Raw genomic sequence first — 13,383 nt, forward strand, 5'->3', positions numbered from 1 at the left:
CTGGCATCGTGTGCCATTGGCACTATGGAGCTGCACAGACTGGCTGAGCTATAGCCATACCTGGAAACAATTCCACTTTGGAAATAATTATGCTCTCAAAGGACATACCCACCCCACTGGTCACAAGTTTCCCAATTCGTACCCGGCTGAGCTGCAGTCCCCAAACCACACACTGCATCTCTGAATCCCTCCCCAAGTCAGTGCCCTTTGGCTTTCCTTCTGCAAACATCACATCCATCCCCCTCCACACAAAACACAGCCCACAATCACAGCCCCACCAGCATCATCAGCGCTCTACAGTGATACACACACGTCCCGTCAAAGCACAAATGTTTCCAGGGGTAAATCTGGAGTGTTAGTCAGGGCTTTGCTTTAGTCAGGGCTTCAGTGCTGGCGCTTGTTACATGTATCCCATGAGCTGGCCCTGCCGTCTGACGGTGAATGAAAGCCTCTGTGCCCAGCCCTGGCACTTGCACGGGGAAGCTCCAAACCATGGCATGTGGTAAATACTTGCCCTCTGCCATATCAGAACTGGCTCCTCCAAACTGGTAATGGTAATATCTTATCGCAATAACCTGGGAAGGGATAAACAGCTCAAAGGTGCAAACGGCCAGAATCACCTTGGCTAGTCCCTCTCTGAGGCCCTTTGAAGCCAAATATTCTCTGAGTGCACTGGGGGGTGAAAGCAGAGCCGAAATCCATGTGCCTGCCCCGGATCAGTGACTCCCAACATGTGCATAGGGGCACACTTGTGCCAGGAAGGTGTCTGAGCCAGGTGCCTGCTCCCTGCCCTTACTTGTGGCCACCTGTTCCCAGAGCCCAGCAGATCAGCAGCCACAGCAGGAGGGATGTGCCACAGGCTGGTCCTCAGGCTCAATAGAGGTATGACAGCTTGGGAAGGTCACTGTGCATCACCAGTTTTAATCCTGGAAAACATTTGCCCCAGGTATGACAGTCTGAGCAAATGCTACCCCAGGCCAGCATCGTGGGGCCGGACAGCCCAGGCAAGGGCTTCGAAAGACTTTCTGCCCTGGGTCCTAGTAAAAGTAACTTACTCATTACATGTGCTGATAAGCAAATGGGGAGGGAAGAGGGGAGATAAAACAGAAGGATTAGGCTCCTCTTCCAAAGATCAGGGTCTATTGTTGCAAGAGCCTACGCTTCCATGCCAACATGATAGCCCTCAGAGCAGCTGTCAACATGGCAGGGCTAAAGTCAGACATAACTCAACAGCCAGGTCTGGCCTTAGTATCGCCCAGATTTTGTATTAACAAGAATTTTTTTCTCATCTGTTCAGAATCCTGCTCATGGCCCTCATGGTCCAGTGGAGAAACGCCCAGGTGTAATCAGCACCATGAGCTCTGCCAGCAGCAGCAGGAGGGGACAAGAGGGTGTGATGGTCCCAGAAACCCTCATCTCCCTGCAGACTGCCACAAGAAGACCCACAGAGTGTTTAAACTCCTTATGAGCTGCCAGCACAGCCTGTCCTGTGCCCATTACACCCTCCCTGATGTGCAGCCCATTTACAGTACAGGTCTCACAGGGTTTTCAAGCAGTGCTGTGCCAGTGACTAGCCTGGAGATGCCAAGATGCCTCAGGCATTGGGAAGTTGGCTTTCAGGTAGGCAATTCCCAAGATTTACGAAGATAAATCTTGCAGAGAAGGTATAGAAAAAATTGAAGTTATCTTCCTAACTCAGCTCAGAAAGCACACCACTGGCTACTTTTCTGCAGCAGCCACAATGTTTAAACTGCCAGGACAGCCACTAAAAACTAATATTTGGGACTACATAGAGCTGTTCTCCATGGCCACTGCAATTCTTTAGTTAATTTTGGGTACACACCAGCAAAGGCTGGTTGGAAAGGTGAATGTCACCCACAATACCCAAACAACCTTGTTTACATTTCTTTACTCATTAACAGAGGTAAGATTTAATAGCACATACAACTTTATCTCCTTTTGTGTTACTTAAAGAGGTACCACTCAAAGAGATCAGAGGCAATCATGCCCCACAAAGTGTCTTCAGAGCCCTGTCAGGAATCTGAGCAAAAACACAGATATATTTAGAAGGCCTGACACTCCTTCAAGTATCCATCTGACAGTCACAATTGTAGAGAACCTCTACAGACAGCCCTAAATGAGAGTAATCACATCTCTTACATATGCCCATAGCTGTTCAGAGCAGACACAACAGCTGCTCATTTTGGACTTCAAAGGAGGAGAGAAGATGCTTTGTTCAGAGAAATAAATTTGGCATGTGTATTAGTAGCGTCTTGAAGTCTAAACAAAATCAAAGGTCCACTGGATTAGAGCCCTTAAGAAGTGCATTTACCAAGATTAACCTTGCTTCTAAAGAGAGTAGAAAGAGGAGGAAAAGGATTCTCATGCTAATTTTGAGGATAGAAGTGCAGAGAGGAATTCTGTGGGAGTAGCTCTGAGCCCAGTGTCCAGTGACGCAGCTCAGCATCTGTGCTCACGGGAGCACATGGAAAAGCCTCTGAGCCAGCCAGGAATGGGAACTGGCTGCTGACAAGCTAAGCCTTAGCAAATCTTTGCACAAGTGCTCTGTCACAGACCTGCTCTCCAAGACTGCTTCAATTTACTGCTTTGGAAAAACACGTCCTTATGAGTTGCTGTGAAGCATCTGCTTTACTTGTGCAGCACTACCAGGAGCGTTGCTGCAGGGCACCAGCACTCATTGAGCTCTTCATCCAGGGAGATCTGCTAGGGTCCTCCAAAGAAGTAGCAGAGGAGGTAATAGTGAGAGAAGAAAATACCCCAAACCTCATCTATCCCGTTGCCCTGAACATCTCAGTCCCACTGATACCCTTCTAGCCCATCTCCTGTTCACTCCTCCATGGCTCTTCCCATCTCCTCCAGTGACTTTCCCCAAAACTCCTCTCAATCTTTCTGGCCCCTGAACACAAACCTCTTCCTATTTTTCACCCATTGGAGCTTGAACTTTGTATCAAACCAGACAGAACCCTTTCTGTTACAAGTTCAGTCACAACGAAATCCAAGCTGGGTCATCACTTTGTTCTGCCCAGGTGCCCTTGCCCCAGACCTCCAGGGACAGCTGGGTCAGCTCCAGTTTTGGTCCCGTGGCAGCCTGTACCAACTCAGCCCTGGCCTGGATCCATGCAAGTCATCACACTTCTCTGAGCTCCACTCAGGGGAAGTTACACACCATAAGCAAATAAAGTTGGGAACTTCCAGGCTGCCCTATGCCAGGGACACACCCTGGCTTCCTGATGGGGAACCTCAAAGATTTCCCTGCCTCTCTTCTCCCAAATCCCGTTCCCTTTGAAAGCTGTGCCTCTTCCTGCCCATCTCTGGAGTTGTCCTAAGTTTCCTCATGTTTCCTTAAGTCATCATCCCTTTCTGGATGGCAAGAGGGCATTGGAAGGTATGTCTGAAGAGGAGGATGGGAACCTGGCACAGGGCCATGTGCAGGGAGCCCAAACTGTTGTGTCAGTCCTGATCACACAACAGGAGGGATGCCTCTGCCTGTCACCTTAGAGATGGATGGAGGTTGCCCCTCAGGCTGCTCTGCTCTTTGATCCTCCACTGGAAGATGTTGAAAAACTGGCAATAAATATGAAATCATACCCAAGGACCAAGCTGCCTCTTTTGGCCTTTTTTCTGGCTGTCCTGCCAGACCCTCATCTGGACCTTGCTTTTGGTTTGACACCAGGACCCATGACTAGCTGTTCACAGCCACCAATCTCCATTCTTTCCCAGTACACATATGCCTTTGACACCAGCAGCTCAGCTTTTCTGTGCTTACCTTTTGCAGCACCTCTTAAAAAAATCACCTGAATGTCACCAAGATGGAAACCAGTAACTGGGGACCACTGCAAGGAGATGCAGCCCCTCCTGCCTCCCTCATGCTCCCTCTTGCCTCCTCCATCCTCCTCCACAAAACCTCTTCTTGCCACAGGCCAAGCTCTCAGGTTCTCAGAACTGCTCTCTTTAAAAAGGCAAAGAAAGGGCAGATCATCAGCTTCCCAGGCTGGAGTTGCTCTGATGGGCAGAGCAGGCAGGTTTGGTTCTACCTGTGCTGACACTGTTGAGCTCTGAAAGAGGCCACAGAGGGGCACTTCTGGTACACTACATGGCACCAAAGGGCAATTGAGCTTTGCTCGGGCATATAGTGCCAGATCAGTGAGGAGCAGGGCTAGGCAAGGGTGTTTCAGAATTGTACAAGCTTGGTCTGGATGGCAAAGCTTGGCTTAGGTGCTGTCTTGAGCAAGATCATCTTCCAGAGGTTACACACAGATGCTCAGGTGTCAAGAGCCCGCAGGACAGTTGCTCTCTGCTGCTCACAATGTGTGATGCCAGCTGAGCAGAGCAGGTTGTTCTCTTCTGTTCTGGGATTAGAGCTGTTGCCCTTGGCAGACTTCTGGGCCAAGCAGCAGTGCTCCTTATGCCTCCTGGTGTGCCTCCTCCTTGGGCTGCAGCTGAACTGAGTGGAGAGGGTTCAGGCCACAGCTCTTTGTTCCCACTTTGCTCCTGGCCGGCCTGGCAGCAGAGCTGTCATGTGAGAACCCACCAACCCTGCATTAGTCAAAGTGAGAAAGGCATTCAGCATTTAAAGAGCAGATGTCCCACGACTTGCCTTTGTTGGACTACAGCAAGTTGAGGGAGCAGTCCCAGCAGCAGAGCAGGGAGCTCTAAGACTCCTGTATATCCACTCAGGATTAGGTGGAGAATGAAGAAGCAAGGTTGCAGCTTGAGAGCATCCATGGCATTCTGCCTCCTCTCCTCCTCATCCCAATCACACTTCCCTGTGGCTACATCACTTGCCCTTGCAGGGCATTCCTGTGCTCCCAGGCCCTGGCCAAGATTTCAGCCTCAAAGTTTCTTTCTGCTTTCACCAGCAGTGCTTTGGCAGTGCTGCACATCACCATGCACAAAAGTGCCTGAACACAGTGCAAACATGCTGCCAAAGGAGAAACTTGATTGCTGCACAGCCTATGCCTGGATTTTGGTGGTTATCCATGCATTTCAGATGCCAAAGGAAATAACAGAAACACAGGACCTCATTGTGGCTACTTGCTTTAAGGATGTCCTAATGTGCTGATCAGGAGGCTCTTAACACCAACCTTCCTACACTCACAAACAGTCTGAACTGTACACATCTTGCATTGACTCAAGGGAACTATTTCTGCATTAGCTTCATCCATAAAACAAAAGTCAATGTCCTCACTAGTGAAGGGCGTAATTCCTCTTCAGATGCCCAAATGCTCGTGGACAGTCTCTTCCACAACAGAGCAACTGGGTCACCTCATCCAAAAGGCTGCCAAGCACCAGCACTACCCGAACTCCCGCACCAAGGCTGGTTTGTTTTGTAAAGCCACACGGTACTTACGGATGTGGAAAGAGCCTATATTTGAAAAATAAGCTGGAGGATCCTTTCCCTGAGAAATGATGGCTCAGAGGCTCTGTACCACCCCCAAATCCCATCCCTTCTGTACCATATTGCACAAACCTGCAGCTTCAGCAGGAGTTTCGTAGTCTTAAATATAAGCTTTAAAGCTTATAGATACACACAAAGACATACAGAAATGAGATAAATATCAGGCTTTTAATCCTTCTTTTGATGATAATGAAGACCTTAGGGCAAGAAAAGATCTGTAAAAAAAACCCAGAAAAGAAATACATTTAAACTCCCAATACAAAACCAGGCAGCTATCCATAGTGCCTTGCCATGCCCAGAGAGGATGGGAAATGAGTTCAGCTATTATGTGGGTAATTGGACTTAATAATAATCTACTGTTCCCACAGTTCCTTCCATCCAAAATAACCCATCCCAATAATTCAACCTGCTGGATGTCTATTGGTATCCACTTGTATGTAAGGTCAGCTCCCTGCTACAAAGAACCCTGGGGAGTTTCAGGAGCTTTGTGTTGATGGGAACTACATTCCAAAGACCCCTGCATCCAGGCTTTCTTGGGAAAACATAGTCTTAGGTCTTAGCTCTGAGTTTCTTTCATTATCTCAGTTTTGGGACAGTTTAAATCCAGAGGCCTCTGGCCTGCTCTGATTCCCTCTCTGCTGGCAGCTGGTCTCTTAGGGACAGGTTTCTCAGGGAGATTTTTATAATCAAGCAAGGCATTTTATGCAAAGCAGAAACTCAGTGATTTTTGATAGTAGTTTCCTGGGGTAGATTGTTCAGCCAGTGCAGCAAAGAACTCCAGGTTTGTGGCCAGGACAGTGTGATGCTGAGGGTGCAGTGTCCCCTTCTGGCAGCAGCCACAAAACGAATTATATCCATGCAGAAGGCCTGGGGCAGACAAGCAAGGCACCAGGAGGGAAGTGTTCTGCAAAAGGACATCCAGGTGAACAGTGCTAAAACCAACCTGACAGGTTCTGCTTCCCAAGGGAATTCATTCTCCATCTGTCTTTGATACCTTGTCTTGCCTACGTTCAGGCAGAACACGGCAGTATCTGAGCTCCGGGAGCGAAATAATAAATGGCTCCTGGGAGTCGACTTCTAGGGGAGGAAACACAAATGACAGAACAGTTGGCATCATCCTATTCAAAGCTTTGGCCTGTGGCTCACCCAGAGAGGTTGGCACATCCCTCCAGTGAAGAACTGTTAACATCATCAGAGAAAGCCCCAGCAGTGGAGTCTGAACTGCAGCTCTCACACTGAGCAGCATTTCTGTAGCCATGTGTGGTTTGGGGCAAGAGCCACCACCATCTGAGTTAGAAGAGGACACAGTTGGCTCATTGGCACATTGTCCATCCCCATCCCTACGCTTAAGCACTCACTCTTTTTTCTGGCTCACATTGCCTGCAAGGTCCAGTTTATCTTCCCTCCTGTATCTGAATCCAGCCACCAAGCACCACTTCCATCTATACTGTCTCTCAGACTCCTCCCTGCTCCACCCTGAACATGTTTTTGTTTCCAAAAACCCTGTCTGTCCCTCAGCCAAGTGTTTAGTTGTGTCACCAGTTACCTTCATGGCAGTTCAAGGCTTCTCTCAGTGCTCTACAGGCAGCTCTCTTTGCCTCCAGGACACTTCCAGGCTGGCCTGGGTTGTAGATCGCTGTCTCCACGGGCAGTTGCAGAGCCCCATCCAGCACACACTGCATTCTCCTCAGTGCTCTCACTGCCTGGTCCAGCTGCTCCTGGCGGTCTGGACGGATCATCACAAGCACCAGCACATCCGGCAGGCAAGGGAGGAGGTTCCTCACATCCCGGATGGCCTCATCCAAGTGATCCCACTGCATGAGCCTCTTCAACACACTGGCTTGCCACAGCATAAAGATCAGATGTGGCGGGATCACATCCTCCTCTTCCTTTCCCTCACTCCCTGTCTGCTGTGGCTTATGTTTGATGTCACCTGTGCCACACAGGTCCCGGGTAAAGTCCACCAGCAGTGAGGGGGCTCTTGATTCAGCATCGTCCACCTCCATCACTCCCACCCGTCCATTCCGCCTTCCCAGCATGTCCAGCAGGTTGAGGAGCTCCCAGGTGGTCCGGTCCACGAAGGAGGCAGGCTCCTTTGACGCCATAGCTTCCTCCCACACGTCAGTTTGCTGTGCTGCTGGGGAAAGGAGTGGAAGGGGGTTGCTGTAGCAAAGGCAGTTGCACAGCAGTCCTCAAAACAGGGAGCACCTGCTGCTCTGAGCAGCAAACGCTGGGTTTGGTAGGACCAAATGAACATGAAAGGAAACAGCAGAGTTTTGACACAAAGATTCAAAAATTGCAGCCTTGTGCTGTTTGATGTTGGACCTCCCAGAAACAGGCTTTGTACCTCAGCAATCTGGTACAGTAGAAAAAGATGACAGGAGAGAGAAAAGGGATCATTATGTATTTTTAGGCATCAAACTCAAGAGGACTTACTACCTTCTCAGCAGCAAAATCCAGCTACATGGTAGTGACCATAAGCCTACCAACCTGTTGTTACAGTCAAATTTGCTCACTATGTTTCCTCCTCCTTCCCCTCTCATGGGGGAAATTCCATCTGGAAACTCTCATCTGGAAATTCCACCCATCTTTCTTTGAATCCTATGTGTACAACCCACTGGTAGCTGTGGAAGACCAAAGCCCTACTTGACTTGGCCCAACATCCCCTAAGCTGCAGTTTCTCTGTGTTAAAAAAATGCAGCTTTCCATGGCAATGGCCCTCCTGCTGCCAGGGACAGCAGTGGCAGCAGGATTACATCTTGAAGCAAGTCCAGTAAAATCACTTCTATACCACAGCCGAGCAGACAGGTCCAGTTTTCTAATTCCCATTCAAAAATAAGTTTGATTTACCCAACAATGTACTCTGCACATACAACTACTCCACCTCCTTCAGAAGGAAGAGGATTAGCTGTGAAATACCAGCCCACTGCAGGAGACAAGCAAAGCCAACAGCTCAGAGGGCTTCCTGACACATACTGGCAGCAGGGCCAGGCAGGGAGAAGGAAGTTCCCATCCCCTGGGAAGGAGGGACTGCACTGGAGCAGGCCCAGGGAGGGATGAGCCAAGGACTCACCTGCCTGCCTGACTAGGGATGCATTGAAAATGATGGAACTACACAGAATGTGTACAACCGCCCACCCAGGGTATCCACAGGTCATTTTGGGACTATGACATCAGCAGCAACCATGACAACCTGCAGTTGTCTCATAACTCCCTTGTGTCCTGGGGGGATGTACTACGATACTCTGAGCCCTGCACTTCAAGACTTAAAACTCATTTTTCACCACCCTTCTTGTTCAATAAACCTTAGACAGCTGTGAAAGTGAAGATCCTCGCCCCACATGAGACAGTGGGATAAGGCCAGGAATCCAACCAGTGTTACCACTCAGGCACTACAGAGCTGTGATGAAAACGGGTTTAAATAAATTCCACAGAGCAGACACTACAGGCACAGGTGCTGCCCAGGTACACTCAAACTCATTATTCAGGATTCTACTGGAACTACTATCTTCAGATGTGAGAGAGAACTTGCACCTGCTAGGACTTAGTGTCCCACCACTGTGACATCCCACTCTCAAGGGTAGGATGTCACAATTACACAGTTTTGTCTCACCAACAGTTCAGCACCACATGCAGGAAGTTCCCCTCTACTAGGTCAGCAAGGAAACACTTCTAGTGTTCTATACAACAGTTGTGTGCAGTTTGTGAGGTTGCAAACATTTATTGTTTAGCCCTGCAATAAGCTAAACGTGTGTGACGTTGATTCCATGACAGGAAGCACAGAGGTGGCAGTTATTTTATCTTCAGAGTGCAGCCTGCTCTACAAACACCTGTCCAGGAATGCGTCCAATCCCTGTTCCACTGTGCAGCTTTGTGTCCCAACAGCATCTCTGTGCTGTCAACTCTGATCCACTACTGAGAAGGAAGTCCCTCAAAATTGGTGAAGGGGATAAAAAACAGAAATGTACAAAAGTTAAACAGATTCTCCATTTTATTTTCAATAAAAATTTAGATCCTAGATGGATACAGCATCTGTAAAACACAAAACCAGACAGAATCATGTTAGATATCTTGTTTTTAAACATAAGTTTTGCAGTTACAATCTAGACCATCAATCTCTTCAACTGCTATAAAAGCAACCCCCCAGTTTAGAGAGAAGAGGTGTGACAATGGAAAAGCCCAACAGCTGGTTCAGTGCCTTGCAGTAGCACTTTGCCAGCCCTCCTGCACACTGACAGCAACAGTTCCCATGGCTCTAGATTCAGGATTTAACTGTGCTGCTCCTACTGTGCTTTTTCTAAGGCACAGGAAAGAGGCAGAAAGGAAGGGCTGCACCCCTCTGATACTCCTTTTGACATCATCAGTATGAAAATACTGCATCACAACTCTGGGTGAGTACTGTACCAAAAGGTACAGTCCCACTGAAGCCCTGTGGCTAAGACACTGACTGTGGAGCGGGTACCAGGGGACCCGTTAGCACAGCACTCCCCTCAGTTACAACATTTAGGAGGTAGCAGAAAAATTAACAGGTAGGAACTGGAGTAGAAGGGTGCAAAAATACATGGAAAAGATCCAGGAAAAAGAAATCAAGGTCGCTTTAGAAGGGACCTGAGTCCTGGAACTTGAAGAGCCTTTCCAGATAACCCGAGCAAGCGCACAGGCCCCTGGCAATGAGGCAAATCCCCTGAGCCCAAGAAGCCAGGAATAACCTCTCCTGGCTCCAAAAGGAACACAATCACTGAGCCACGTTGAACACGACACCAACAGAACAAAACCACAGTTCAAGTGTTCTCTCCTCCTATGTGGAATAAAAAGGCACCCTGAAAACTGCCAATAAATATCTTGTTGCCAAAATAAATCCACTTACCACCCGAATTCTGTGTCCAATGGCCTTGGCAGGAAGGTTGGAGCGGAACTTGGCACGGACCATGCCACTGTTCCCATGGGCCCGTGTCACCTTCCCCCAGATCACCCGTGTCCTGTTGGGCTTCCCCCCGGGAGTTACGGTGTTGCTGGGGAAGAAAGGAACAGCTGAGCACGGCAGTCACAGCTCTGCTGTCACCATCAGCGACAGTGTGGCCTCTTCGAGGCACCTCAATGACTTTCATCCACAGCCTTCTTTAACCAGACCAACTTCCACTTTCATTTACCTGCAAAATTTGCCAGGCCTGAAATTTTCACTGTACCTTTCAAGCAGGTAGATATTACAGCTTGTAATTTGCCAGAAGCTCCACTTAACAAGTTACCAGGCTCAAAAATTTGGAAAACTCTGCTGCTAATGTGTTCATACTGAAAAATTTCAACTCCAAAGAAAATACAACACCTTATTTATAAGATTTCTCCACGCACAACAAAGGCAAGAGAAGAATAAGCCACTAGAATAGATGACATAAAGTGCTTTAGATGAACAGTCAAGTACCATACGTTGGAAATGACGGTGGTCAAGTTAACAATCTAATCAATTTTATTCAAGGCAATTCTGAATACTAACAACTACATTCAATAAAATAAAAAACAAAAGGAAGAGAAAGGTTCTTAAGTTGCTGTTCTCAAGGCATCTGTCTTCCAGTGGCAGCAGAGCAGAAGTGATAGAGAGTGCTCTGACATGGCCACACAAAAGGCAACATAAAAATTACCCCAGGCTTCACAAAATCATTCTGTTGTTTAAGTAACTCAACAGGTCATAGTGCTCAACTCCACACAAATGCACCTCATCTCAATTTACTCTATCAACCCACCTTCAGTTTTTGCCACTCTCAGGCAAAACTTGCTTCTCATCTCATTTGCTCTCTTAACACACCATTTATGAAGTGAATGATTATTTCACAGAATATAACTGTCTAAATTAAAACATATCATCCAACTAAAGCAAAAATAACCAAGGACTTTTAAAACAAAACTAAGCCAGGAAACTGGCCCACAAAGCACTCCACAGACACTCTATTGATAAGTCCAGCACAATTAATTTTTGTTTTAACAACAGTTCTGTGAACAGCCTGCTCACATCCTGGCAAGTGCAAAAGCTGACACAAGAGTTGACTAATTCAACATAAGAATAAAAAGTGACTTACTTTTTAGCTTTGTACACATAGGCACACCTCTTGCCCAGGTAGAAGTCTGTCTCCTGGCGGGCATAAACACCTTCAATCTTCAGAAGAGCTGTGTGCTCCCGCTGGTTTCGGAGGCCACGTTTGTAGCCAGCAAAAATGGCCTTGCACCACAGCCTGGAGACATGAAGAATGTTTGCAAGTTACAATTCACTCCAAGGTAACAAAAGTAAAAACAAATCACGTGCTATTTCAGCACAAACTGGTAGAAATTCAGCAGAGGAAAAACCCGACCTTTACAAATCACTGCAAATCCTTACCACCAGCAAACAGAGGAAACCCAAATACCCGGTCATGAAGTATTTATGAGAACTGTGCAGCTGACACCACACTACAGGCTTTACACTAAAGCTGAAGTGTTTCAGCATTAGCAGGTGTCTACTGACACTACGATGAATAAACACAGCTTTTTGTCTACACACTACAAACCCAGCCTCCTGTCTTGCAGTAACTCCTACAAAAAGTATGAACTGCTCCTAATTTGTAGCCTCAAAGGATTTAGCTGCAGCCTCTGGAGGCAGCCAGAGACACAACTCCACATCTACTGGACACAGACATTACACAAACTCCACAGCAACTCCTGAGGACAAAGTCCTGTCTGCACTACCCAGGTAAAGCCATTATAAGACTGCTCCACACACCATGCACACAGCACATCTGTCCCAACTGCATCCACCACCTGTCCTGGGATACAGCAGGATGAAGCTGAGATATCCAGTTCTCCCTGCCACATATGTATAACAGGAGATGAACTCCACAGATAAACGACAAGACAAAGCTGTGATTCACAGAATCATGGAATGGTTTGGGTTGGAAGGGACATTACAGACCACCTAGTTCCAATCCCCTTGCCACGAGCAGGGACACCTTCCACTAGACCAGGTTGCTTAGAACCCCATCCAACCTGGCCTTGAACACTTCCAGGGAGGTGTCCAAAACCCTTCTGGACAAGAGTACTCAGTCAATCCCCTCATTTACAAACTCAGTCCCTACCTCAACAAAAAATCTCGATGGCATAGTAGCTCCCTTACTCAAGGGAGCAGGATGTCCAAGCCTCTCCTGCACACTAGAGATCCATAAACACTGTACTAACAAAACCACCATCGATATCCCGCATTTAGTGACAGGCCAAGGAAAGCGTGGCACAGCCTTATAACAGCCCGTGACAGCAGCTTCGGAATAGGGACATACGTCTGTGGGCCAAGCAGAACACCGGGCAGAGGAGTCATCCTGGAAAACTAGAGCAACCACAGGAACACGGATCACTGCCCGCTGTTTTAACACTCCCAGAAATGCCCAGGTGAACAGCGCTGCAGCAGCGAGCCGCTCCCCCCCGGGCAGTCACGCACCTCCCGGTCATGGCGTCCTCCCGCAGACCCGGTCCGGCAGGCCTGGAAACGACACACAGCGATGAGTGAACACCTGGGGGCCACCCTGAGCCCCGTGACCCTCCGTTCCCCCACAGCGCGGCCGTCCCGGGCGCCTCCGGCCCAGGGCCCCGACCCGCGGCGGGCACCATCCGCCGCGCATCGGCGCCATCCCGCGCTCTCCCCGGCCCGCACCGCGCCATCTGGAGAGCCCCGGGAGCCCCGCGCCCACCGCCGAGCCCCGCAGGGGGGGGCGGCCCCGCCCGGCCCCGCTGCCCGGCCCGAACCCCGCTGGTCCCGCTCCGCCTCACCCCGAGTGCCCCAAGATGGCGGCCAGAGAGACCCGCCCCGCGCGGCCCGCCGGGAAGAGCGCCGCGAGGACCCGCCAGGGGCCGTTCGGACGCCGCCTGAGCGGGCGGCACCGAGATGATGGTGGTGGTGGTGGTGGAGGGGGTACAGCGGCCCCCGCGCCGCCCTTGCCGCGCCCCTC

The 13,383-nt window shown here is 49.2% G+C and overlaps 2 protein-coding genes and 1 long non-coding RNA gene across 13 annotated transcripts; 1 reads left to right on the plus strand and 2 right to left on the minus strand.

Moving 5' to 3' along the window:
- Positions 1-5,568: 5,568 nt before the first annotated feature.
- On the minus strand, positions 5,569-9,282 carry LOC116791844. Of its 11 annotated transcripts, XM_032698238.1 has the most exons (5): positions 8,493-8,534; positions 7,767-7,775; positions 6,966-7,553; positions 6,363-6,496; positions 5,569-5,634 (listed from the first exon to the last, which is right to left on the minus strand). In XM_032698238.1, exons 3-4 carry the CDS (start codon positions 7,522-7,524, stop codon positions 6,390-6,392), a joined length of 666 nt encoding a protein of 221 aa, XP_032554129.1. In that variant the 5' UTR covers positions 7,525-7,553; positions 7,767-7,775; positions 8,493-8,534; the 3' UTR covers positions 5,569-5,634; positions 6,363-6,389. The 11 variants fall into 11 exon arrangements, with proteins under 11 accessions (XP_032554129.1, XP_032554128.1, XP_032554130.1 ...); XM_032698237.1 differs by lacking the exons at positions 7,767-7,775; positions 8,493-8,534 and adding an exon at positions 8,725-9,282; XM_032698239.1 differs by lacking the exons at positions 7,767-7,775; positions 8,493-8,534 and adding an exon at positions 8,725-9,282 and having other exon boundaries at positions 6,966-7,556.
- Positions 8,498-9,397, plus strand: LOC116791846. Its single transcript, XR_004358885.1, has 2 exons — positions 8,498-9,073; positions 9,194-9,397. It is a non-coding gene; the product is annotated as an uncharacterized LOC116791846 (long non-coding RNA).
- Positions 9,393-13,289, minus strand: RPL35A (ribosomal protein L35a). Its single transcript, XM_032698244.1, has 5 exons — positions 13,205-13,289; positions 12,876-12,917; positions 11,491-11,643; positions 10,287-10,431; positions 9,393-9,451 (listed from the first exon to the last, which is right to left on the minus strand). Exons 2-5 carry the CDS (start codon positions 12,884-12,886, stop codon positions 9,428-9,430), a joined length of 333 nt encoding a protein of 110 aa, XP_032554135.1. The 5' UTR covers positions 12,887-12,917; positions 13,205-13,289; the 3' UTR covers positions 9,393-9,427.
- Between the last annotated feature and the right edge of the window lie 94 nt (positions 13,290-13,383).

Source organism: Chiroxiphia lanceolata, chromosome 10, assembly GCF_009829145.1.
Source record: "Chiroxiphia lanceolata isolate bChiLan1 chromosome 10, bChiLan1.pri, whole genome shotgun sequence".
Taxonomy (NCBI): Eukaryota; Metazoa; Chordata; class Aves; order Passeriformes; family Pipridae; genus Chiroxiphia; species Chiroxiphia lanceolata.

Excerpts from the sequence above, each read along its gene's own strand:
- LOC116791844 (XM_032698232.1), bottom strand. The coding sequence starts at position 8,577 with ATGACCTGTGGATACCCTGGGTGGGCGGTTGTACACATTCTGTGTAGT. Across the intron at positions 7,557-8,492 it reads ATCCCTAGTCAGGCAGGCAG|CAGCACAGCAAACTGACGTG; the intron begins GTGAGTCCTTGG and ends TCCTTTCCCCAG. Across the intron at positions 6,497-6,965 it reads AGCCTTGAACTGCCATGAAG|AAGTCGACTCCCAGGAGCCA; the intron begins GTAACTGGTGAC and ends TTCCTCCCCTAG.
- RPL35A (XM_032698244.1), bottom strand. Across the intron at positions 10,432-11,490 it reads TATGTGTACAAAGCTAAAAA|CAACACCGTAACTCCCGGGG; the intron begins GTAAGTCACTTT and ends TTTCTTCCCCAG. Across the intron at positions 9,452-10,286 it reads TTGGACACAGAATTCGGGTG|ATGCTGTATCCATCTAGGAT; the intron begins GTAAGTGGATTT and ends TGTGTTTTACAG.